Source organism: Girardinichthys multiradiatus, chromosome 10 (assembly GCF_021462225.1).
Source record: "Girardinichthys multiradiatus isolate DD_20200921_A chromosome 10, DD_fGirMul_XY1, whole genome shotgun sequence".
In the NCBI taxonomy this organism is placed as follows: Eukaryota; Metazoa; Chordata; class Actinopteri; order Cyprinodontiformes; family Goodeidae; genus Girardinichthys; species Girardinichthys multiradiatus.
This window is the reverse complement of record NC_061803.1, coordinates 8,656,832-8,682,247: the sequence shown is the minus strand read 5'-3', so window position 1 is coordinate 8,682,247 and position 25,416 is coordinate 8,656,832. Positions and strand designations below refer to the sequence as shown.

Below are 25,416 nucleotides of genomic sequence, written 5' to 3'. Positions count from 1 at the left end.
ATGGATAGACCAATGCAAAGTAGTGCATAATTGTGAAGTGGAAGTGAAAAAATATTTTTTTCTAAATGTTTCACATATAAAAATATGACATGTGTGATCTCCATTTGGATTGTGCAGCCCTTTCTTTGATACCCCTAAATACAAACTGGTACAACCAACTGGCTTCATATATGACTTAAATAGTATCTAGAGGTCACCTTTTAATAATATAATCTTAGCTGTTGTGTAAATGTCCTAGAGGTCTGTTAAACACATTAGTGATGTGCTTGTACACATCATCTTAGGTTGTGGACAAGTTTAAATGAGGATTGGGTCATAAAACAATGTCACAAGCCTTGAATATCTTATGAAGGACAATTCGATGTACTGACATGGGCTGAATGGTGACTCATTGTAGAAGACGTAGTGATTCCAAAATCATCCTAAAAACCCAGATAACATTTTGCACTCAGTGACAAATACCTTGTTTTTTAGCACTGTAATCTGGTAAAACTACATTTGAAGTGTTTGGCTGGGAAGTTTGTAAACCTGAGTACACAATCCAAGCTGTGATGTATAGGAATGACAGCATTATGTTTTGCTGCTGGATGGACTCATGATCTTCACAAAATATATGGTGTTATGGGGAACTAATATTATTTGGTAATTTTAAAGCGACATCTCAAGACATCGACAAGGAAGTTAAAGCTTGGACAAAAATGGGTTCTCCAAAAGGGTAATGACCCTAATAATACCACCAAATTAGTCTCAAAATTGCTTAACAAATTCAATGTTTTGAAGTGGCCATCACAAAGCCCTGATCTCACTTCAAGAGAAAATTTGTTGACCAAACTGACTTAGAAGGAGAGCAAGGAGCCTTCAAATCTGATTTAGTTAAACCAGTTATGTCAAATGGCATGATTCAGCTCCAGCTAATTATCATAAGAAGTTTACGGAAGAAAACCCAGAACTCTTGACCCAAGTCATACGGCTTTGGTGTGACTTGGACAAAGGCCAGTACTCTGAAATACTAAGACAATGTTTGTAAACTTCTGAATTGAACAACTTCTCTTTCTCTCATTTTCTTGCATTTAGCAAATGGAAATAAGTTTGATAACCCTAGCTTACCTGAAACAGGGAAGGTTTGGCCTGATTCAATGCCAGACAGTGAGAAAAGGGTTGTGTTAATTCAGTGTACGTAAAAATCAGTTTTCAACCGTGCATGATTTTTAAACTGGCACTGCGCGGACCTCTACTGGCCGGCGGCGGTAGTGCAGCACTGCTCCTAAACAGCCGAGGTGTGCGCTTGCCTCTTGTCATACATCTTCTCCACGTCAGAACTGTGCTGTCCGCTCCTCACAGATTGAGCTTGTGAACAAATGCTCAGGGTGGTGAAACACTCAGCGGCACACCGGTTTCTTCTTTTTCGACGAGCTTAATCTTTGAAATATGACTCAGCGTAAGACGGTAATCAAGGTAAGCCGGGATTTTTGTTCTCGCTAGCATGTTTTGTTGTAGCTAACCTTGATGCTAGCAGCTACAATGCCAACACTGAGGAAGAAATAGCCGGTGCGGCTCGTGTTTAGTCACAGGCATTGCTCATACTACGTCGTTGACACGGTTATGCCTAGTTAGAAATGTATAGTTTTTCTTACCAACTGACATAATGCCTCTGAATTTAAATTGACATTGCCACCTAATAATGATGGAAAATGCCGACCCTCGTGTGTCTTACTGACATATAACTTAATCTAATGTTTATAGCTGGCCTGTTTCATTCACGTAAGGCTAAACCCGGTTTAAGCTCTAAAGATTTTCTTCCTGAAGCTCAGCAGCAGCATGCCTTGTAGAGAGCCCACACTGTGACTGCAGGAACTGCTGAGGGCATGTTTCAAGAACGGCGCATACTTGAGTTTTCTATCCGAAGAGGCGAAATTACAGTGCGACAACAGTCTGCATCATTTGTGCTTTTGTTGTCTGCTCCAGTAGTCATCTGCACCACCCATCTGTCACAAAGACCTCTCCTGTTTGACCTGGTTATTGCAGACAGTGTGAGACGGATTAACCCTGTAGTGTGCATAGACTGTATTTACAGTATGTCGCTTAAAGATGAATCTTGTTGAATTAGGTATGATGCAACCTATCTTTTAACAATTAAGCTTTGGTTTGTATTACCAATCACCGTTTGGGAAAAGTGGTTATTGGTATTAGTCGCTTCAAAGCCTGTATTTATACAGTCCTAAATTGAGTAGATTTTGCTGCATTTCTCATTATGCACATGATTGTGATGTTATATTTGTGCTTTTTTTTGTAATAAAACGCTTAATTCTTTATCCGGGCTGCTTTTACTTGTTACCTAATGCCACCACCTCCAGATCCTTCAGTTTACGCTGGTTTGCTTCCAGTAAACTCACCCCATCAGGGTGACTACTCTCGTTAACTAGCCCTTTTGAAAGTCCAGTTTACCTTATCTGTATTTGCACCTCTTACTACGATCACAGATCCTCAAAAGGACTATGACTCAGACTGCTGTTAATCCATTGGTAGACAATCTTAATAAAGGCACAGTTTAGCGACGTCTGCATTATTCCACCTCCCTCAGACGGAAAGATGGAGCTACACTGACCCTCTGACTCACACACTGTATGATGTTTAGTAACAGCACTCATTCATAAAGTGACTCGCTGACCTATTTCCCCATTGTACCTTTGTGGAAACTCTGTGTACCTTATACTACCTGCATGCTCTCTCCGGTGGCTTGATGGGGCAAGTTATTTGGATTAGTCAGGATGAAAACTATTTATTGTGAAACCGCTGGCTATTGCTTCACATACTGCAGGTTTTAAATTCCAGTTTGAATAGTGTTTCTGGAGCGCAGACAATCCCAAAAGAAAATGACAAAAATAACGTTATAGTAACATAATTGTTCATGTGAGTGAGTTTTAATACATCCTTCTATCAAAGCTCCTACCTACAGTGCCTCACAATAATGTTTGTGTGTCTTGGGTTGTTTTTGTCCGACTGGAATGTGACCCGCCTCAGTCTGAAGTCTTTTGGAGCCTCTAACAAGTTTTCTTCATTGTGTTTAGCTCCATTTTCTTCCCCTCTAGTTTGTCGATCTATTAGATACAAATTGTGTATTTATTAAAATGAGCAATAGTTGAGGCGGTACGAATTCTTTCGCAAGGCACTGCAGCTTGTGGAAACCCCATCCACGTTAGGTAATTTAGTTTGAAAGAACCTGGAATACAGGCTTGGGTTATAATTTGATTGGCATCGTTGTGAAGACAAATTGCCGCATTATGAGAACAAACGAATCCACAGTACCTCACTCTGAAAACCATCTAATACACTTGCTGAAGGGCATGCAATAAAAACACAAGGAAATACGAATCAGACTAGTAAAATGTCAGTTTTTTGCCAGATGCTGCACGTCAGAGTTGCTTAGTATTAAAAGAAATGCTCATGTAAATCTGATGAATTATGATTTAACTTACTGGAGGTGAATTTGTCCTGAGTTAAGCAAAAAAGCTAGCTCTTGTTCACAGAGTGTGTATATTGCAAGGCTGATGTTTATGAAATCTTTTCAGCTCGCCAGCATCTGGTGTGTTTGATCTGTAAGGAGTGGAAGGGGCAGCAGTGAAGATGGAGCTGTCCGACGGCTTGTTGCTGCAGGTCAGCAATGGAGAGCAGTGGTGTAACAGCTGGAAACATCCCAATGAAGACGTTGTAAGTCAAACATGCAAATGAACTGTTATTGTACATCTGTATAGAACCACAGCTGCAGATTAGTCAGACCAAATGTTGTAAGTATGGTACTTTTGAAGAGTCTTTTTCATGTGTTCTGACTTCGTCCTAATTGGGTTTCTGTGTGGCTGTGTCTTTGAAGGATCGCAGCACCAGTCCCTCAGTACTGCGCTCTGTTGCCAGGACGTGGAAGGAGGGCCTGCTGAACAGAAAGAGGCCATTTGTGGGCCGATGCTGTCACTCCTGTACACCGCAGAGCTGGGTAAAATTCCTCTGCAACTGCCTTTCTCTTCACTGAACTCTGATAAATCACTTTGAAGACATTGGTTTTTTTTCAAATGGTGAATTGTAAAATAAGACCGGTATTCAGTTGCTCGTGCAAATTAAATATATTTCACTATTGTGAAAATGTTTTTAGTCTGTTCTAGTAGTAAAATCTTACTTTGAAATTCATAAAAGATAGATAATTTCCTACCATTCATAACTGCTGTGTCACTGACTTAACTTGATATTTTCCCACATTTAATATTTACATTGAAATGAGTGAGTTTCCTGCTGCAACTGTAAGTCAGACCTGAGCAGTACATGAGGGCATGGTTGACTAGCAGAACCTAAGTGGCAGCCATACAGTGCCTTGCAAACATATTCACATGCCTTGAACAATATTACATTTCGTTACATTACAACTAGAATATTTAATGTGTTTTATTGCAATTTTATGTGATACTCCAGCAAAAAGTAGGGCATATTTGAGCGTAAGTAGAAAATAAATCTTCTGGGGTCAAATTTTCTATGGAATAATGGCAAAAGGAAAGCCATAAAAAGTTTGCAGTTTGCCACAAACGTATAGGGGGCACAGCAAACATGTGGAGGAAGGTGCTCTAAACAGATGAGACAGAAATGTAACTATTTGAACTACATACAAAGTACTATATGTGGCAGAAAGCTACATTGAACACATCATTCCCACAGTGAAACATGGTGGTGAAAGCGTGATGCTGTGGGAATGCCTTTCTCCTGCAATAACAGGGAGGTTGGTCAGAGTTTATATGAATCCTGTAATCAATCCTGTGAGAGGTTGAAAATAACTTATGTCTGGGGTTATGGTTCCCCTTTCAGCAGGACAATGACTCTAAACATACAGCCACAGCTACGGTGTACTTATACTGCATGCCACAATTCTTTGGGTTTTTATTTGTAAAAAAAAAAAAAAAAAATGCATAAAGTCATGTTATAGTTTTCTTTCGCTTCACAATAATGGTCCACTGGTGTGTCACTTGAAATCACAGTAAGATTCACATAGGTTTGTGTTTGTAATGTTAAATATAAAAAAGTTCGAACCGTATAAGTGCTTTAGCAAGACGCTATCAATTCTGACCACAGTAGCTATAATTTGTTCATAACCAGTGTGATAATGTCATATGAAACAAATTTAACCAACTAAAGCAGTAATCGTTTAAATCGTGTTGATGAGTAAAGTTTCCTTCATTTTGTTTTTGTTTTTTTTTCTTGTAGGAGCAATTGTTCAACCCCAGCATTCCATCTCTGGGCTTGCGTAACGTCATCTACATCAATGAGACCCACACTAGGTAAACAGAACATAATCTGTTTCCTGTATTAGTTAGCAAAGTCCCATCAACACTAATTTGTTTTTATAACAGCCAAGTATTCCCAAAATGAAGAACGAACTCAAGTTTTGATAGAATAAATAATCTTTAGGCCTTGTACTAAGATACTTCTCCTATAAATAATACGATCAGTACACGTTGGGCAGGTGCTGTGCTTCCAAAACAACATGTGTATAATGAATGGCTTTAGGTCAAATGGCCTGATCTGTGACACAGTGGAAAGGTGGATTGTTCAATTATTTAGTGCTTGTCAAGTGACGCTACACACATCCATGTACTTGGTGTAAACATACCAAAATAGGGCTTAGCTGTTTTACATTAATGAAACATATTTTCTATGTTTTCTAAACTGCACAAAAAACATGATGTAGGTTTATGAAATTTTATTTTTTATTTAGCACCACAAAATAAAAGCCATTATTGAATTTCTGTAGTTTTATTCGGAAAAGAAATAGATAGAAATAAATAAATTAGGTATTTATCAATGTGGGATTTTTTTGTTCCCCAATATTAATTAGAAAAATCTAAAATTACACCTTTTTTGATACAGATGTGTGATACTTCAGTAAAATGAATGCCATGTATGTACTTGAAAACCAGTTACCTTTAAAAAGCATTATACCAATACTTTCATCATTAGTTTTACAGTTATTCTCTAACAACTTTCATGTTTCTACAGTCAAAACTTTGTTCAAAGCAGAGTTGAAACATGCAACTACGGTCTTCAATATGCTAATATACTCCTGCTTTTACAGGACGGTTTGATGATATGTTAAAATGCTAGGCTGACATTAGCACTCACTATTTTGATATGACTCGTTTGTAATTTGGTTTATACATACTTCATAACACAACATATTTTATAACATATTTCAGTGTGTTTCATTACAGTCTCACTTTCACTGTAAATTGTCATTTTAAATGACAGGTGACAAAGTGCACAACCTAAAGTACAGTTTTTCAAGTTTTGCACACATTAATTGGTTACGACTGTTGAAAACATGGCCGGACAGGAACCAGTCAGCGTTCAGATACTGATTATTTAAAAATGCATTGATCAGAACCCCTAATGGATTGGTTTGGGACATCACTAAAATAAATAATAGCTGTAATTTATGGAAACGTGCACTTCCAAAAATTGTATTCTTACCAATACTGTCCATTTAATAATAGCTGGAGTGGAGACAGGTATGAGTTGGCTTTGGTTGTGCTATTGGACATAATAGGTCAAGATGGACTTCTCTCTGTCTTAAATAAATATATTGGTAGTGTTTGTTTTAGCTGTGTACTGTGGATGTACACTGGGCAAGCTGAAAAATAGTGGATATCAAGAGAGCTATTGCAGTTGCTGACATAGCTGGGTGCCAGTTATTGATTGCGTCAGCTTATATGAACTCCCCATGATTTCTCTGCACAAATTTCTATCACTTTTATAAGGGAAAAAAAATGATACCTTCATTATTTGTCTTTGTATGATGCTACAGACAGCGGGGCTGGCTGGCACGGAGGCTCAGTTATGTGCTGTTTGTTATGGAGAGAGACGTCCACAAGGACATGTTCACCAGGAATGTAGTCGACAACGTGCTCAACAGCAGCAGGTAGGAGTCATCGTAACCTTTTAAAGGGACAGAAATGTTTCTTTCAATGAATGTTGCCTAGGGAAAGTCAAATGGAGCTTCCTAGCAGTGTAAAAGTTACTGTGAATGCAAAATCCATTAAAAAAGACAGTATTTTTAACAGAGATAAAGAGGAACTAGATGTTTTTTATGTATGTTCATTTTTTGTAATTTGGGTTTGTTCTCTTCAGGGTGGAGGCTGCTATTTTGGAGGTAGCAACAGAGGTGGAAGCTGTGGCAAGCCAACCAGGTCACGAACACAAGGCTGTCAGTAAAGTGAAGCAGAAAGCCAGAGCCTTCCTCCAAGAAATGGTGGCCAATGTTTCCCCGGCCTTTATTAGGTTTCAGGACCATTCTATCTAAAAAAAGAAATCCTCAAAATTTTCAGTTTGTTTGATTTATTCTTTTTACCATAGAGAAAGGCTTGTTGCTCTTTCTTCACCTTTGCTTTATTTTTTTCTTTTAGGCTGACAGGGTGGGTGCTCCTGAGGCTGTTTAATGGTTTCTTTTGGAGCATCCAGATCCATAAAGGACAGCTGGAAATGGTGAAGAAAGCTGCCTCAGAGGTTAGCATTATTTATGCAGACATTACAAATAAACTGTCTCGCCATGGTCTGTTGCTGTACTTAAAAATTAAAAATGTTTTTTTTTCTTAGTTAATGTGTACATTTTTACTCTTCCTTATAAGCTCAGGATATGTATTCTCTGCCCATCCATATAACCATTCGTATGCCCATCTGTCCTCTATCCATCCATCCATATATCCAACAGTCCACCCGTCACTGTTAGGAAAATGTTTCTCTTTCTATTTCTTATTCAATCAGCTGTTTGTCCATAATTCATCCATCTGTCCATCCATCCTTGTGTTTGGCATCTGTCCATCATATAGTGTGTAGTTTTTGCGAGTTTTATATTTATAGCCAGGATACTTTAAAAATTGGTTAAAAGGAATGTGATCTTCAATTTGATGTCTACAGACGTATACAATTTGAGATGAAAATATGTAGAAACCCTAAAGAAAATCTGTTTAGTGTCCTACATATGCAATACTCTTGTGTCTAATGTGTGTAATTTATAGTTGGTTTGTTTGCATTGCTAGTTCATGGTTAATCTGCTCAAGATTCAGTGCAAATAGATTATAAAGTCTTGACATTGTTTTTCTTTAGAGAATCTGATTTTTTTCTTTGCAGCGAAAACTGCCCATGGTCTTTCTCCCTGTCCACAAATCCCACATCGACTACCTGCTCATTACGCTGATTTTGTTCTGTCATAACATCAAAGCGCCCCACATCGCGGCTGGAAACAATCTTAGCATCCCAATCCTCAGGTAAACCGCTGCAAAGCCTCATATATATTTTGACCTAAACAGGCGAAACGATCATTTTGATGTCATAAGAAAGATGACATCAAAGTCACGAGCAAAATGTAAAAACTGACCCTTTTTTGCAGCACTGTGATCCGTAAGCTTGGTGGATTTTTCATACGGCGGAGAATGGACGAGACGAGAGATGGAAAGAAAGACATTTTGTACAGGTGTCTCCTGCATGCAGTAAGTCAGTTTTTCTTGTTACACGAAGAGCTGTTCATGTTTATGTTTCTCTGCTTGGTGCTATTTTTATTCTCAATTTATGAGAGATTTAAAAGCTTTAGTTATATAATCTCAGCACACTATCTGCACCTTTAATTTATTCTTATTTAATCTCAATCCTGTGGTATTTGCAGCCCAGCGACATTTTGACATTAGCAATGTCTCTAATGTGTTTTTCAGTTAACTTGACCCTGGGATTTGAAGCTTCTTGGATTAAATTATGAATCTTTTGACTCGTTTTCAGATCTCCTGATCAGTTTAAAAGCTCTGCACCAGTGCTTCTGTGACAACAGAAGTCCAGGCTAGCTCAGGTGGTTAAAACTGTAAAATGATACAAATTTATTCTGCTTCCATGTTTTACCTGTAAACTGTCACAAAGTGTAAGTTTAGAAGTTTCCAAGAATTTATGTTTCAGCACCTTTTTTAAACAGGTAAAAGGTTTCGGAGTGGATGTGTGCCTTCAGGATAAAAAGATGTCTGAAATGACTTGTTAAGACAGAACCTGAAGGGGAACATTTTTGTTAAGTCAGATAATGCACATTAACAGGTTCCTGCTAGTCGAAAAACCTGCACCACTGTGAAGGAGAAAATTTGAATAATTACTTTGTAAATGTTTTAAATGACAGCGACAAAAATATTACAACTACAAACAAATGTATTTGATCAGAATTTTATGCAATGTCCAAACACTAAATATTGCATAATTGTCAAGTAGGAGAAAATTATGCATGGTTTTATCATTTTTTACAAATTAAAATATAAAGAGTGGTGTGCATATGTGTGTTAAGACTCTTTAATCTGATACCAAGAAATAAAATCCAGCATCCAGCTGTGGTCCACCAATGTTCAGTTTATCATCTGAAAGTGGAGAAATATGGCACAACTGCAGACCTAACAAGACCTGACCATCCACCTAACCTAACAGACTGAGTAAGCAGAGCATTAATCAGCTAAGAGACCCATGGTAACTCTGGAGGAGCAGCAGAAATCCACAGCTCAGTTGGGGGGTGTCTGTTGACAGGACAACGGTTATTTGTGCACCCCACAAATCTGACTATTTATTCAGGAACGGCAAGGACAAAACTGTTGTTTCGAGAAAACCATAAGAAATGTTGTTTGCAGTTTGCTACAAGCCATGTCAGCAGAAGGCTACGTGTGGCAGAAAACTAACGCTACCTATCGGCATGGACACACGCTGTGGGAATGCTTTTCTTCTGCAGGGACAGGGATGCTTGTCAGAACTGTTGAGAAGATGGACTAAACTAAATCCAAGCCAATCCTGAAATGTTAGAGGCTGTGAGACCTGCTACATTGGGTTGGTTTACATTCAAACGTATTTGTGTAGTAGAGTGGCCTAGTCGAAGTCCAGACCTGAATCTGTTTGAAAATATGTGGCAAGACTTGAAAACCAGTGTTCTCATGCACTCTTTATCCAACCTGACTCATCTTGAGCTATTTTACAGTGAATGAGCAAAAATAGGAGTAAATGTGTGCCACACCTTTCAGATTTCTATTCATAAAAACCTTTGAGAACTTTGTGTCACTTGCCTTCAAATGCACAATTATGTGCTACTTTGTATTGGTCTGTCACAATAAATCTCAATAAAATATGCTAAAGTTTGTGGTTGTAAGGTAACAAAATACATTCATGGGGTCTGAATATTTTCACACTACACTGTAAATGGTCCTTTTACCTCCACATATATAGCTGATTACCAAATTTTTTTGAGTTGATTAAAAAAACACATTTTCACGTTTGAAGAGAGGTTAAAAACAATGAGGTGTGTACAGTACAACCGAGCTTACTGTATAATTTGTCCCTTAAATAAGAGTTATCTACAAGACACACAAGCAGCTCCAGTTTTTTTTCTGTTGCACTAACATTTTTTTTTATACAGCGGTCAAACAGGTCACCCAAGTTTGCCACAACATTTGAAATGTTATCAGGCAGAAGTTTTTTTTAGTTTGACACATATTGAAATGTAAGCAGTTGGGGAAATATAATCAGTGAAGGAAGAAATGGCTCCCTTAGAGCCTGGATGTTCTTTCTCTTAAAAGTTTGAACTTGGTGACCGTATCCATGTTATATTTCAGGAAACAAATTCACCTCCTAAAAGAATCTGCATTGCCAGAGACAGCTGTGTATGTACTAAACTCTGAGATATTGTTACACTGCGCAGCTGATACCTGCACGTGCCCTGCAAAGAGCAACGAGTCAAAGCGTTGCATTCAGGGATTTTTCTATTTTTCTTATATTTAAACAGTAAACTGTATTACCTTCATTTATACTCCGCTTCCACATTACAATTGAGTCAATTTTGTGTCATTTAAAGTTAAACATCACCTTAAGTGTTTACCTTTATGTAACATATTACTTATGGTGGACGCTTTTTTTCCATTCACCTTCGGCCCACTTCTCTCACATGTATTCTGTGTTTCAATCCCCCTGCAGTACACAGAGGAGCTATTGAGGCAGCAGCAGTTTTTGGAGGTCTTTCTGGAGGGTACTCGGTCCCGCAGCGGCAAGCCCTTTCCAGCACGTGCCGGCATGCTGTCCATCGTGGTCGACACGCTGTGCACGGGGGCAATCGGAGATGTGCTGGTTGTCCCGGTTGGCATCTCATATGACCGCATCATTGAAGGCAACTATAATAGCGAGCAGCTGGTAAGCTATATATATATATATATGAGAAAGAGAAATGTAGATTTTCTGGAAAAAATTTATTTCTTGAAACAAATATTTCAGATACTTGGCTTTAATTTTGTTTTTAAAAAATAGCTATCTATGATTATATCAAATCCAGATTTAATTTATTTGATTCCTTCTATTCCTCAGGGCAAACCCAAGAAGAATGAGAGTTGGTGGGGGATAGCGTGTGGAGTGTTTAGGATGCTGAGAAAAAACTACGGTTGTGTACGAGTTGATTTCAACCAGCCCTTCTCTCTAAAGGTGATGAATCGCAAATCTGTCCCAGCTTTTTACTGACAGAGTAAAAAGCTGGGACACAATTACTGTGTTCATTAGGGAGAGAAATCCCACATTAAGAAATTCTTATATTTGACAAAATTCCTGGTGCCACAGTTATTGGCCTCCCAACAGTTCCCATTAAATAATTGAAACTGGAGCGTGCTCGTACTCGTGCTCGTACTCGTGCTCGTACTCGTTGTCTTCCGCTTTATCCGGGACTGGGTCGCGGGGGCAGGAGACTCAGCAGAGACGCCCAGACGTCCCTCTCTCCAGACACCTCCTCCAGCTCCTCCTGGGGGAGCCCAAGGCGTTCCCAGGCCAGCCGAGAGACATAGTCCCTCCAGTGTGTCCTGAGCCGTCCCCTGGGCCTCCTCCTGGTGGGACATGCCTGGAACACCTCCCGAGGAAGGCGTCCAGGAGGCATCCGGTATAGATGCCCGAGCCACCTCAACTGGCTCCTCTCGATGTGAAGGAGCAGCGGCTCTACTCCGAGCCCCTCCCGGATGGCCGAGCTCCTCACCCTATCTCTAAGGGAGTGCCCGGCCACCCTACGGAGGAAGCTCATTTCAGCCGCTTGTATCCGGGATCTCGTTCTTTCGGTCATGACCCAAAGTTCATGGCCATAGGTGAGGGTAGGAACGTAGACCTACCGGTAAATCGAGAGCTTTGCTTTTCGGCTCAGCTCTCTCTTCACCACAACGGACCGGCACAGCGCCCCATTACTGTGGCAGCCGCACCGATCCGTCTGTCGATCTCCCGCTCCATTCTTCCCTCACTCGTGAACAAGACCCAAAGATACTTAAACTCCTCCACTTGAGGCAGGAACTCCCCTCCAACCTGAAGAGGACAAGCCACCCTTTTCCGGTCGAGTACCATGGCCTCGGACTTGGAGGAGCTGATCCTCATCCCAGCCGCTTCACACTCGGCTGCGAACCGCCACAGCGCATGCTGTAGGTCTTGGCTAGAGGGGGCCAGCAGGACCACGTCATCCGCAAAAAGAAGAGACGAAATCCACTGGTCCCCAAACCAGACCCCCTCCGGCCCTTGGCTGCGTCTAGAAATCCTGTCCATAAAAGTTATGAACAGGACCGGTGACAAAGGGCAGCCCTGCCGGAGTCCAACATGCTCCGTGAACAGGTCCGACCAACCTCCTGCTCCGCTTGTACAGAGACCAGATGGCCCCTAATAAAGGGCCCAAGATTCCATACTCCTGGAGCATCCCCCACAGGGCACCATGAGGGACACAGTCGAATGGCTTCTCCAGGTTCATGGGCAAACTCCCATGAACCTGGAGAAGCCTGTAGAGGGTACAGAGCTGGTCCAGTGTTCCACGGCCGGGACCTCAGCCTCTGTTTCCACCAGGGAATGCGTGATGGCAGGATTGAGGAGATCCTCGAAGTACTCCTACCACCGCCCGATAATGTCCCCAGTCGAGGTCAGCAGCCTCCCACCTCCACTGTAAACAGTGTTTGCGAAGCACTGCTTCCCCCTCCTGAGGCGCCGGACGGTTTGCCAGAATCGCTTCGAGGCCAACCAGTAGTCCTTCTCCATGGCCTCACCAAAGTCCTCCCAGGCCCGGGTTTTTGCCTCTGCCACAGCCCGGGCTGCAGCACGCTTGGCCTCACGGTACCCATCAGCCGCCTCAGGAGTCCCACAAGCCAACCACATCCGATAGGACTCCTTCTTCAGCTTGACAGCATCCCTTACTGCCGGTGTCCACCACCGGGTTCGGGGATTGCCGCCGCGACAGGCACCACAGACCTTACGGCTGCAGTTACGGGCGGCAGCATCGACAATAGATGCGGAGAACATGGTCCACTCGGACTCTATGTCTCCAACATCTCCCAGAATCTGGCCAAACCTCTCCCGGAGTTGGGAATTGAATGCATCCCTGGCCGAGGGCTCTGCCAGACGTTCCCAGCAGACCCTCACTATGTGCTTGGGCCTGCCAAGTCTGTCCGGCTTTATCCTCCTCCAGCGGATCCAACTCACCACCAGGTGGTGATCAGTGGACAGCTCAGCTACTCTCTTCAACCGAGCGTCCAAAACATGCGGCCGAAGGTCAGACGATACGACAGCAAGTTGATCATCAACCTCCTGCCTTATGCTTGAACAATAACAAGCAAACCCACACCAGCCCGCCGCCTCTCCCCGTGGGCCACTCCAGAGTAGAAGAGAGTCCAACCCCTCTCAAGGAGATGGGTTCCAGAGCCCACGCTGTGCGTGGAGGTGAGCCCGACTATTTCTAGTCGATATCTCTCGACCTTCCACACAAGCTCAGGCTCCTCCACCCCCAGTGAGGTGACATTCCACGTCCCTAGAGCCAGCCTAAGCATCCGGGGATTTGGCCGCCGAGGTCTCCATCTTGGTCTGCCGCCCATTCCTCTTTGCACCGGTCCCTCACAATTCCCACTGCAGGTGGTGGGCCCACTGGGGAATGGCATCGCATCTCTCATTCGGGCTTGGCCCGGCCGGGTCCAGCGAGGAGCAACCCAGCCACCAGGCGCTCTCCGAAGGGACCCGACCCCATGCCTGGTTCCAGGGTAGGACCCCGGTTCCACTGTACCGGGCGACATCACGTGCCTCGTTTGTATAGTTCTCATGAAGGTGTCTTGAACCGCTCTTTGTCTGACCCGTCATCTAGAGCCTGTTTGCCATGGGAGAGCCTACCAGGGGCATTTAAGCCCCAGACAACATAGCCTCTAGGATCATTCGAGCACTCAAACCCGTCCACCACGTTAAGGTGGCGGTTCAAGGACGGGGAAACTGGAGCATTTCTCGTAATTCACAATTTATTTTTGAGAAATTTATCAAAGTGTAAAAATTTTATTTAGTTATGTATGAGTTTCTGTTTTTCTGGTGTATAAATATAACATGAAACCTGAAGCCTAGTCTTCAAAATGGTAAAGACGAGAGAACATGCGATTCATGTCGGCAGACCTGTCTTTGTTTTTGATAAGTGAGGAAATGGCTTCCAAAAGTTTGCTACATGCCTATATTTGCCTATATCTTTATTCAGTTTTAAAAGTTTAACACAACTGTAACTGTGATAAACAAGGCCGGATGAGGATCCAGCTTAATCTTGCTACCACATACAGTGAGGAGGGTGGTAAAAGAGATGGTCCACGGATCACTGTTATAGAACCACAGAAAGATTGGCATCTTGGGAGTCACCAAGTCTCTGTAGATGCTTTCTACACGTATGCCAGGAAAAAAAACCTTTTCTGTCCTAAAGTCCCACATGTAAGCATGTGGAGTTTATTGGCCTCTTTTAAAACGATTTACTTTAAAGCGTTTTAAACTGATGTGCAAAATCTCTAACCTATGTCTCTCTGTTATTTGTTATATTTAGGAGTACCTGGATACCCAGAGGAGCCGTCATATTCCCCCACCGGTGTCTCTGGAAAATGCCTTGATGCCATACATCATTTCTGCACAGTGAGGCACTTACATACTTGGCGCACACTCGTTCACAGCATGAGTGATGTTTTTATCTGTCCGATGTTTATGCAGAAACCAGATGTCCCTCCGTCATAGATATGACAGCCTTTATGTCCAAAACTAATTTGTCCCTCCTGCTGCTTCCCAGTGGTGTCTGTCATTTGACATCTGACTTTCCACTGGGAGAGGTTACCCCAGTTCAAAGCAGTCCCGTCTTAGTAAAACAGAGACGGTTGTACAGAATGTTCCCTATGACAGCTGCAGCCTCTGTCAGCATATCTAAAGTCTCAGAGTAAGTCAATGAGTTTATACCAATAAAAATAAATTGCAAAAAGTACAAGTTGGCAGTCGCATACCAAAAAGTGTTCTTTATTTATTGGGTGACATGACTAGTTGGGACATGTGGAGACAGGCCATGAGTTTGAATACGAAGGAAATAAAGAAATGTGAAACACACAGGCCCAGGATCAAGATGGCAGTGTTTGATTGTTGATGTAAAAAGCTTCAGGAAGGATTAACTTCAGCTTTTAAAGGTAGTTTTTGCAAGTTTGAGATATGAAGGTGAAACAGAGAACATAGTTGTAATACATCTTTCATATAGTTGTGGGTAAACAAACTGTGATCAGGATTCCTGGAAATAAATGTGATCATTAAAATGGGGCCGACTAATACAAATACTGGCCAATACCGATGGTAATGCTGATATATCGTGCATCCCTACTGAAAATAAAGGTGGTTTTTAACCCAGCTTTTGCATTACAGCCAGTTTTGCTTTTTTTTGTTTTTTGCTGGTATCTGACTATAGTACAAGTATTGCCTCGCCTTCTTCTGTTTTATTTCTTCTGTTTATGTATTTACTATTTATATTTCATTTTATTGTCTTTTTATATCCATCCATCCAGCTTCCTGTTTTACATTTCAAATGCTTGACGTATGTCACTCTGACTGTAATGACTATATATTCTGAGTTTCAATGTATGAACAGTTACAGAAATAAATCGTTTCTAATCATTTATTTGTTTATCACCTTTTAAACAGCAGTTATGAAGTGCTTTAAATTCCATAAATCAATAAGTAAAAGATATAAACTATGTAAAAAAATTTAATCAATGTAATTAAAGACAGTAACTTCCTAAATTATTGGCATGCACCTGTATGACACTTTGTTGTTCTTCCAGGCCTGATGGTCAGTTTGAAGAGCAAGAAGAGGAGGAGATGGACAGAGAGGTTCCCGATGAGCTCTTTAGGCGACATCTCATCAACAACCTGGCCAAGCATGTCCTCTTCAGTAAGGAATTTACAAACTCCAGTCTGTTAGTTTGCTGCTTCTTTTGGAGGAATCCCTTATAGTGTCAAGAAGAGGCCCGTCTGATTTGTTGAAAATATCAGAGCACATGTTTGTTACTTTTTTATTCAGTTTTCTGTGAGTGCACAAGTCTCCTTTTCACCTATCTGCAAAGGAAACACCCATGAAATACGATCGTTAATCCTAATTGAAATCCAGCACAGCTTAGCGCAGCATCATCCCATCCGGATCACATCACTCAGGGTGCTTTGCCCTGGGGTAACACTGCAGAGACTGGTTCTCCGCTTCTCATTCAGATGCATGAGAAGGCACCAGCTTTTTTGTTTTTTGTTCAACCAATTGCACAGCAGTGAGCTAGATGGCATGTTGTCTCTAGCCAATAGGGAGAAGGGGAGGAGACAAAAGGGGGAAGAATGCAGTGCCAGTCCTTGTGTTTGCTGCTGTACTGGAGATGAACTCTAGTAACCTGCACTTTGGATGTGCACATACTCTTTTATCTCTCCAATATGTTTGCAGGGCACACAATATCTGGGATCAATTAACATTCTGGTATTAAAAATAGATTCATGGTCATCTGTAGGAAAGGTTTGCAAATACACCTGCCAAGTTTTTTTTTAATTCTCTCTACCAAACTGGTCAAAACAGGTTATCTTCAGTTGTGGGTTTCCGCCAGAGGTTTATTACCTCTATAATTCCTTACTGGAGCTTTTCCTTTTCAGTGTGTCTTACCAAGTCCTCCTTACGGTAGATATTATCTCTGCGGGATTTTACCACACTCAGAAGTGTTCTGAAATGCTGAATAATTGATTAGAATAATCTAATTAGACTGAGTTAAATAGAAAAAAAGCTGCTAAAACTGTAGTTTTTAGAAACTTTTCTATGAAGCTTTGGTTGTTTAATGCTATGTATTTCCATTTGTTTCAGCTCGATATATGTTAACACAAAGATGTTTTAATAATATTATTAAAAAAGGAAATAACTGTATTATCTTTTGGTGTGTGTTGCTCATAACAGCATCTTGTCTCCTCTCACAGCTGCTAACAAATCATCAGCGATCATGTCAACTCACATTGTGGCCTGCCTGCTTCTGTACCGACACAGACAGGTACGTCTGGCTTCTTATTTATCTTTATCCCAGTAGGTTTCATATGCTGTTGAGTGCCTTGCAAACTTATTAATCCCCCTTGAACTTTTCCATCCTCACAAACCTTAATGTATTTGATATGATAGAGCAACCAAAGATGGTGGATAATTGTGAAATTAAAAGAAAATTATACATTTGTTTTTAAGTAGCTTTTACAAATAGAAATCTAAAAGGTGTGACATCTGTTTGTATGCAGCCCCACTGGGTCAATACTGTATTAAATCTCCTTTTGCTGCGATTACAGCTGCAGGTCTTTTGTGGTAGGTCTCTACCAGCTTTGCCAAACCGCTCAAGCTTTGTTAGGTTGGATGGAGAGCTGGTCTGGATTTGACTGAGCTATTCCAACACATTAATATGCTTTGATTTTACCATTTCATTGTAGCTCTGGCTGCAGCTTTAAGCTTGTTGTCCTACTGGAAGGAGGACCTCTGGCCCAGTCTCAAATCCTCAACATCCCGTAACAAGGTTTCCTTAAGGATTCCCCGTTTTTTAGCATCATTTATCTTCCCATAAACTCTAACCAATTTCCCTGTCCTTGCTGAAGAAAAGCATCCCCTGAGAACTGTGTTCAGGGAGATGGGCAGTGTCTGTTTTCTTTCAGCTCTTTGATAAAGGCATGACTTGTAGAGCGCACAACTAATAGTTATCTTGTGGACACATTATTCCACAGGAGCTGTGGATCTCTGCAGCTCATCCAGAGATACCATGAGCCTCTTGCTTGGCCTGTCAGTTGAAGTGGACAGCCATGTCTTGGTTGCTTTGTAGTTCTGCTCATTGTTTTCAGATGATGGATTGAACGGAGCTCTGTGTGATGTTTAAATCTCTGGATATTTTTAATAACCTAATTGTACTTTAAACGTCTCCACAGCTGTATCCCTGACCTGTTTGCTGTGTCCCTTAGTTGTCATGAAGCTGTTTAATAATGTTCTCTTACAAGCCTCGGAGGCTTTCAGAACAGCTGGATTTATACTGAGATTACGTTACACACAGGTGGACTTTATTTTGTCGTTAGGTCATTTTTAAAGGCTGCACTGGATGTTTTTTAGGGGTGTTGAAGTAAATAAAAAAGCAGGCCACATTTGACAGATTTTTATTTTAAATAAAAATCATTCAAATTAATTCTTCTTCTGAGAACTCTGTTTTTTCCTAAAAATGTTCTTCATCTTTTTGCAACACCTCTACACATTAGTGGCACATGTCTGCCCTCTGCAGGTACACTTGTGTAACTGCATAAAATCTAAAAAGTTTGCACATATATTTGAATATTTGATATCCTTATGAATCAGCTTGTCCTGCCAATAAGAAATGTCCTTTAAAAGGTTTCTAATTAAATCTGTCTTTTTTATTTTCTTTAGGGGGTTGTTTTGTCCAAGCTTGTAGAAGACTTCTTCAACATGAAGGAAGAGATCCTGTCCAGGGACTTTGACCTGGGTTTTTCTGGGAACTCTGAGGATGTGGTCATGCGTGCCCTCCACCTCCTGGAAAAATGCGTCAACGTGACCAGCAGCGCCAATCGCAACGGAGAATTTACCATCTCACCCAACCAAACTGTACCTGCGCTTTTCGAGCTCAACTTTTACAGCAATGGCCTTTTCCATGTCTTCATTCCTGATGCAGTCATTGGTATGATGAGCCAACATATTCCATTTGTGTCTGTAGTGTGCTGTAGTGCGTTTTGTTGTAAAAGCCAGAGGTTGGGTTCAGCATTCACAGGATTTCCAACACCTTGTTTTGTTTCCAGTCTGCAGCATCCTGTCACTGCAGCGAGAGTTGATGACAGAGTCTGCTCACCCACCTAAGGATCGCAGCAGCCTTCTGCTCAGTCAGGAGCGACTCATCCACAAGGCTGCAGGTCTCTCCCAGTTCCTAACCAATGAGGTGGCTGTGGCACCAGTAAGTCCAACAAATGGGTCACATTATTCCAACTTTTGCATTATACACTTAAGAGACTTCTTTTTTGATTTGGTTTTGATTTTTAGTTTTTAAATAAACGATCAAAGACTTAACCTTTACAATGTTCTTTTTTGAGAGCTTATTTTTCTTACTGGAGATGTGTCCTTACAACTCGTCTCTTCTCCATCCTGCAGCCCTGCCAGACTATTTACCAAGTTTTGAACGATGCAGTGACCCGACTGATCCAATATGGGGTGCTCTATGTGGCAGAAGTGAGTTTATAGACTCTTGCCTGTGTTTCTGGTGGACAAAAATGACAATGCCAGGGGATACTGTTAAGTTTTGGCCCAGTTATTCTTATTTGTCTGTGTAATTCAGGAGGACCAGGAGGAACTTAGCTCCAGCCCAACAGAAGAGCCCTGGCCTAAAAAGTTCTCTGAGCCCCTCTCCTGGAGAAGCGACGAAGAGGACGAAGACAGCGACTTTGGAGAGGAGCAGCGAGATCGCTACTTAAAGGTTTGGGTGGTTGGGGTCTCTCAAAAGATTTCTGTTGGCAACTTGTGAAGTTATTTTCAAGATTTAGATAACCCTCCTTTTATAAATTAGGTGAGCCTCTCAGCTGAGCACCAGGAGTTCTTCATCTTCCTTCAACGACTACTGAGTCCGGTGCTGGAGGCCTACAGCGGAGCTGCAGTTTTTGTTCACAGTTTGAGTCAGCCTGTGCCTGAGTCCGACTACACCCTGAGGCTCTTCAAATACCTCCTCACGCGAACAGAGAGAGGAGTGGCTGCTTATGGTAATATTACAGACATGCAGTGCTCTCTGGAAAAGGAAAAAAAAAAAACCCAGATAATAACATGCAGACAGATGGTCAATTAAACAATGTTTACTGCACTGTTGGGTCATAGTTATTTGTTTCAACATCCAGCAATGCATCTGTCCATTCATCAGTCAGTGCATCCATCTGTAAATGCATTTTCCCCTCCGCATTCATGGGTACTGACTCACAGGAAGAGACAAATTTTACCTCAGCATTTATATTTATATTCCATCTTAAATGTATCACCTTTCTTAAAGTCTGGACTCTGGTTTGGATCTGGACCAAATCGTAAGATAATCTGGATCCAGTCCCTGTGCAAAAAATACAGACAGATTACCAGGGTTGGACACGAAAACTCAGAAAACCGTAGAATTTGGTAATTTATGCATTTGATCTAACAAATCTGGGGTTTTCCAGAAATGAAAATGTCACATTAGTACCGATTATGCCTGGGGTCTGCAGCATGCGGCTCTGGAGCTGCAAGAGCCTCTTTGGACCTTCCACAGTGACTTTGGTTAAAAATGATAAAGAACCAGTTAATGTTTTTAAACATAGCAATAAGAACAACTGCATGTTTTAGCAGTTTTAGAATTTCCACAGAATAATACTAAAAGTAGCAGTGATGATTGAGATCCATTTCTCTTGTCATTATGTTGGAAACCAGGTGCTTCTTTTTTACATTATTTTCCACAAATATCAATGTCACATAGAAGAAAATTTATCCATCCTCTTTCTGCAAAAATGTTGTTTTTCTTTATGTTAAAAAAACTAAAATGGAAATAAAAAAATGTTAACTGCTATCTTAAAAAGATTGCCATCTTAAAAAAACAATCCTGAACATCATTATTGGTTCATTAGTTAGAACAGTCCCGAAACTATAGTGTATAAGTGTGATATTAAAATTTCTGCTCCATAACTTTTATATAAAACATATATTTTACTATTTTAGAAGAAAAATACTTAGAAATAACTTTAAGAGTGTTGCAAAAACAATAAATTAATTGAGTTATTTTTCTATATAATTGTTTTTTTTTTTTACATTAATCGTATAATTGGAAAATCGTTAAGGTGTGTTGAGCAGCTCATTAAGGTAGGACTGTCATTTTCCCACACTAGGTTGCTGTTTCTAGGTATATGTATAAAGGTTTTACCTCAGTTACTCCCTTGGTAACATACTTTAAATGTTTTAAGGTGGTCAAAAGCTTTTAAGTGTAAAAAAAATCTACAGATAAGATCAAGCAAGCGAGAAAATTATGATCAATTTTACTGCAATCTGAACATAGAAAGTTGCCTTTTCTATGTATAAAGGAAACAAACAAAATATGCAGTATTCATCTTGTTTCATCTTGGGTAGAAGCAAAGGCGAAACCTTTCGAAGCATGAGAACTGATAAGTTAGGTAATTTAAATTGTCCTCCAAGACTAGAGTACTAATCAAGCTTTTTTGTCAAAAATGATACCGGGTTGGTGTCACAGGCAAACAGTTGCAGGCATAAAGTGCCTTTTTTTGTTTGCGTGTTTTGAGTAAATTGATAAAAGGGAGATGCTTATCACTGGTTGATCCTGACCCTTGATATTATTTAGAAATCATGTTTGGACCTTTGAACACAAACCAGTTTAATTCACCTTATGTATTTTCTTTTTCAGGTGAAAGTGCAACTCATTATCTGGTTAAGAACACAGTAAAGACATTCAAAGAGCTTGGGGTATGCATGTTTAATGGACACAGTTTATTCACACTAAGTCTGTACTTTCTGTAGACTTTAAAAGGTTTACAGTAGGACTTAACGTTTGTCTTCCATGTTTGGACATTTCTTTAGGTCCTAAAGGAAAGAAGAGAGAACAGAGTAACAGTTCTGGAGCTCAGCAGCACATTTCGACCTCAGGCCAACCGGAATAAACTCCTTCAATACATCTTGAGCTTCACCCTTCTGTGACTGGGGCAACTTTAAGACCCCAGTGTCCTCACATTGTAAAGGGCTTCTGCTGGTTACTTCAAAACAATCCCAGGTGCTAGTCTGTGGAAAGCTTTTACCAGGAAGTGCCTTCATGCAACGGCCGCTAACTATTCGCTGTCAGCTGGAAGAGACTTGAAGCCAGTCTTCCTCCTTTTCTTTCCAGCCAGCCGATAGCAGGCATGTACAAATATCTGAAGAGGTACCTCCAGGAATCCCGACTCCCTTGGTAACATACTTTAAATGTTTTAAGGTGGTCAAAAGCTCTTAAGTGTAAAAAAAATCGACAGATAAGATCAAGCAAGCGAGAAAATTATGATCAATTTTACTGCAATCTGAACATAGAGAGCTGCCTTTTCTATGTATAAAGGAAACAAACAAAATATGCATAGGAATTAACAAACAGGATCATTTTATGTTTTCTGCTTGTATGTGAAAGCTGCTAAAATTTCTTTAGTGCACTCTAGGTATCGACTATACAGAAAATAACAAAATGTAGTTCCATGCAAAGTTTGTTTTTAAAAGCAAATTCCTGTACATAGATCACGAGAGCAGTATCTCGGTTGTAGTGCTTATATATCTTGGAGTCATAAACAACTAACGTTCTCATATCTGTCCAAGAATTGAGGACAGCCGAGAGATGGCGTCCCAGCTACAATGTGTAAATATTTGGGTATTTCTTAACAAAAATATGTTAAAATCTCTCTGTACCGCCAAGGTCAACAGTTCTGTACAGTTTCAGTTATCAAAGCATTCAGCTTTACAGAAATACAGAAAATATCTTCATAAAGTCGCTTTCTTTCAGTAATTCAAAAAGTGACATTCATATGTAAATTCATTTCACACAGAGTGAGATTTTAGGTGTTCATTTCTGTTAGTTTTAGTGATTATGGGTTTGAGCTAATAAAATTCAGTTTCTCAGAAAAAATGCAAAATTAGCTAAGACCAACAACTAAAGATATTTTATACGGAGATGTCCATGTACTATGCAGTATATGCATAGTACCAAGTCCTGCAGGAAAAAAAAAATCATTTCCATAAAGCTTTAAAACAGAGGGAAGCCTGTAGAGCATTAAAATGTCCCGGTATACGACTGCGGTCGAGCAGTATTGAAAGATGACTTGACTCCCCAAATCATCACTGACTGTTAAAACTTTATACTGGACCACAAGCAGCATGGATTCTGTGCCTGTTCACTCTTCCCCTTATCTAAAAAGTGGACCTTGAACCACTGAACAACAGTCCAGTCCTTTTTCTCATTGAGCCCGGGTAAGGCGGTTCTGGCGTATCTGGTTCAGGAACAGCTTAACTCAAGAAATGAACTCAAAAACTCCTCATTTTTATTGGTCTGGAGTTTTCATTAGTTGTTATCTATAATAATCAAAACTAACAGAAATAAACAACAGAGATCTATATATCAGTTTCACTTCTTGAATCGAGCTGAAATAAACCAACTTTTTAATGAGTTTCTCATTTACGGAGATGCACCTGTATTAACTCATCAAATGCAATCAGCAGTGTACCCGCTGGAGGTGGTTTCCTGAAATCCCTGACACTTAAAGTTAAGTGCATTAATCCACTGTTCTCTTTAAGTGCATTCACTTACACTTTTACCAAGACTTTTATTCATTAAGGATCTTTTTGCAACAACTTTCCAATGAATGTTACATCACACAGCACTTAAAATAATCAACACCAGCCATCGCAACCACGTGGATTTAAATGCAACCACCTCAGAAACTCCTTGAAGGGAAATATTTGAGTGCAACACAATCTTTGTTTACCCCCATGTTCTGAGCAACCATTGCTGAATGAGCTGCTTTCTCCCCATTTGTTGGACATTTATAAAAGCTGGTGAAAATAGATGATACTTGTCAGGTTTTTTGAAGACAAAAAAGATGTCGAACTAACGTGTGGGGCAGGGATAGTAACAAATGCAGCTGCCATTTTAGTGTTTTTGGCTGTTAAATTAGCAAATATTCAGACAAAGATGTAATGAAATCGTTGCATCAAAGGTTGTCAGAAACACTTTAAATACGGAGCATTTCCGTTTTTGCTCAGAGCATGAAAAAAAGACAGCAAAGTAAAGCAATTCAATTCAAAGCTACACTGTACTATATTGCTGCATGTAAATGCAAAACAACCAAGGTTTCTGCTTATTTTGTATACAAAGATGAAAATGTTAATCATTTGTTTTCCCTGACTAATTCAGAATTTAAATAGGTTTTGAATATAAACATCAGTGTAAAATATCCTTCATGTTGTGTTTGCATGTAAAAAAGCTGAAAGAGGAATGAGTTTTTTTTGTTGTTTTTTTTTTTAAAGGGTCAAAGAAAGTTTGAATCATTTCTGTGGTTTTTGGTTTAGAGTGTACAAGGACTCGGACTCAGACAAGTATTTGTGAGAACTGGCTTCATTTTTGCTGGTTATTTGTCTGTTTGAATGTTATTTTCTGTGTGAGTGTGTGAACATACACCTAAATTGCATTTTTGCTTATTTTAAAGTCTGTTCTACTGTATGTACAAATGAATCATTGTGAAATTTAAAATAGCTTTAGATTTCTTAAAGGAAATCTACACCATGTTGAAGGACAGGCCAGTATGTGACGTCAATGGGAATGTGATGCGAACTGGTGAAAGCGAGTCAGGCTGTTACAAACCCACCTCGGCTGAGATCAAACCACTGTCCAGGCTGCACTGTACACTTCCGCTGGTCACCACTGACTTCAAATTGAACCCTGCTCCACCTGAAGATGAAATCTTACCTTAAAAGGAGGGATTTACAGTGTTGGAACGACTTATTTATTGGAGTAAAGGCTATGTGAATGTGTGAATCTGTCTGTAAAGGTGAAAAGCTCAGTTTGGTTTTTGTGTTTATGAACTGTGGGAGTTGATGCTACTGGAACTTCATTAACAGCATCTCACTATAATTCTTCAGCGTAAAACATGCCTGTAAATGGGGAGCAGTTGCCTTTTTTTCCTCTGTAGTTTTCTCTGGTTTTGTTTTTCTGATTTTGTGCATGTGAACATTTTTCATGTAGGAATCTGAAACAAAGCTGTAGATTGTAACTTAAACCGACGCGTAGAAGAAAATCTGAAGTTTCTTTGTGAGAATCACCAGCTACTACAGTTTTTATTTGATGTTGCTTAATTGATGCAAAGCACAAATGGCATTATTAGATTATGTTTTTAAATAAATTAACAATAGAATAACAATGATGTACTTCTCTTTTACTGCGGTGAATTGATTATTCAGTTCCTTCACTTGTATTATCACAAGTTGCATAAAAACATACTTAAAATTAAATTCGACTTTTATTGCAGTTGCATAAA

General features: G+C 40.3%; 1 protein-coding gene across 1 annotated transcript; it reads left to right on the top strand.

The window, feature by feature from the left end:
* The first annotated feature begins 1,236 nt into the window (after positions 1-1,236).
* On the top strand, positions 1,237-25,299 carry gpam (glycerol-3-phosphate acyltransferase, mitochondrial). Its single transcript, XM_047377308.1, has 21 exons — positions 1,237-1,455; positions 3,570-3,708; positions 3,869-3,988; positions 5,242-5,315; positions 6,839-6,952; positions 7,162-7,311; positions 7,437-7,536; positions 8,161-8,297; positions 8,420-8,519; positions 11,011-11,223; positions 11,395-11,508; positions 14,879-14,964; positions 16,146-16,255; positions 17,308-17,378; positions 18,773-19,040; positions 19,159-19,310; positions 19,505-19,582; positions 19,689-19,826; positions 19,917-20,106; positions 21,777-21,835; positions 21,950-25,299. Exons 2-21 carry the CDS (start codon positions 3,625-3,627, stop codon positions 22,064-22,066), a joined length of 2,475 nt encoding a protein of 824 aa, XP_047233264.1. The 5' UTR covers positions 1,237-1,455; positions 3,570-3,624; the 3' UTR covers positions 22,067-25,299.
* The last annotated feature ends 117 nt before the right edge of the window (positions 25,300-25,416 follow it).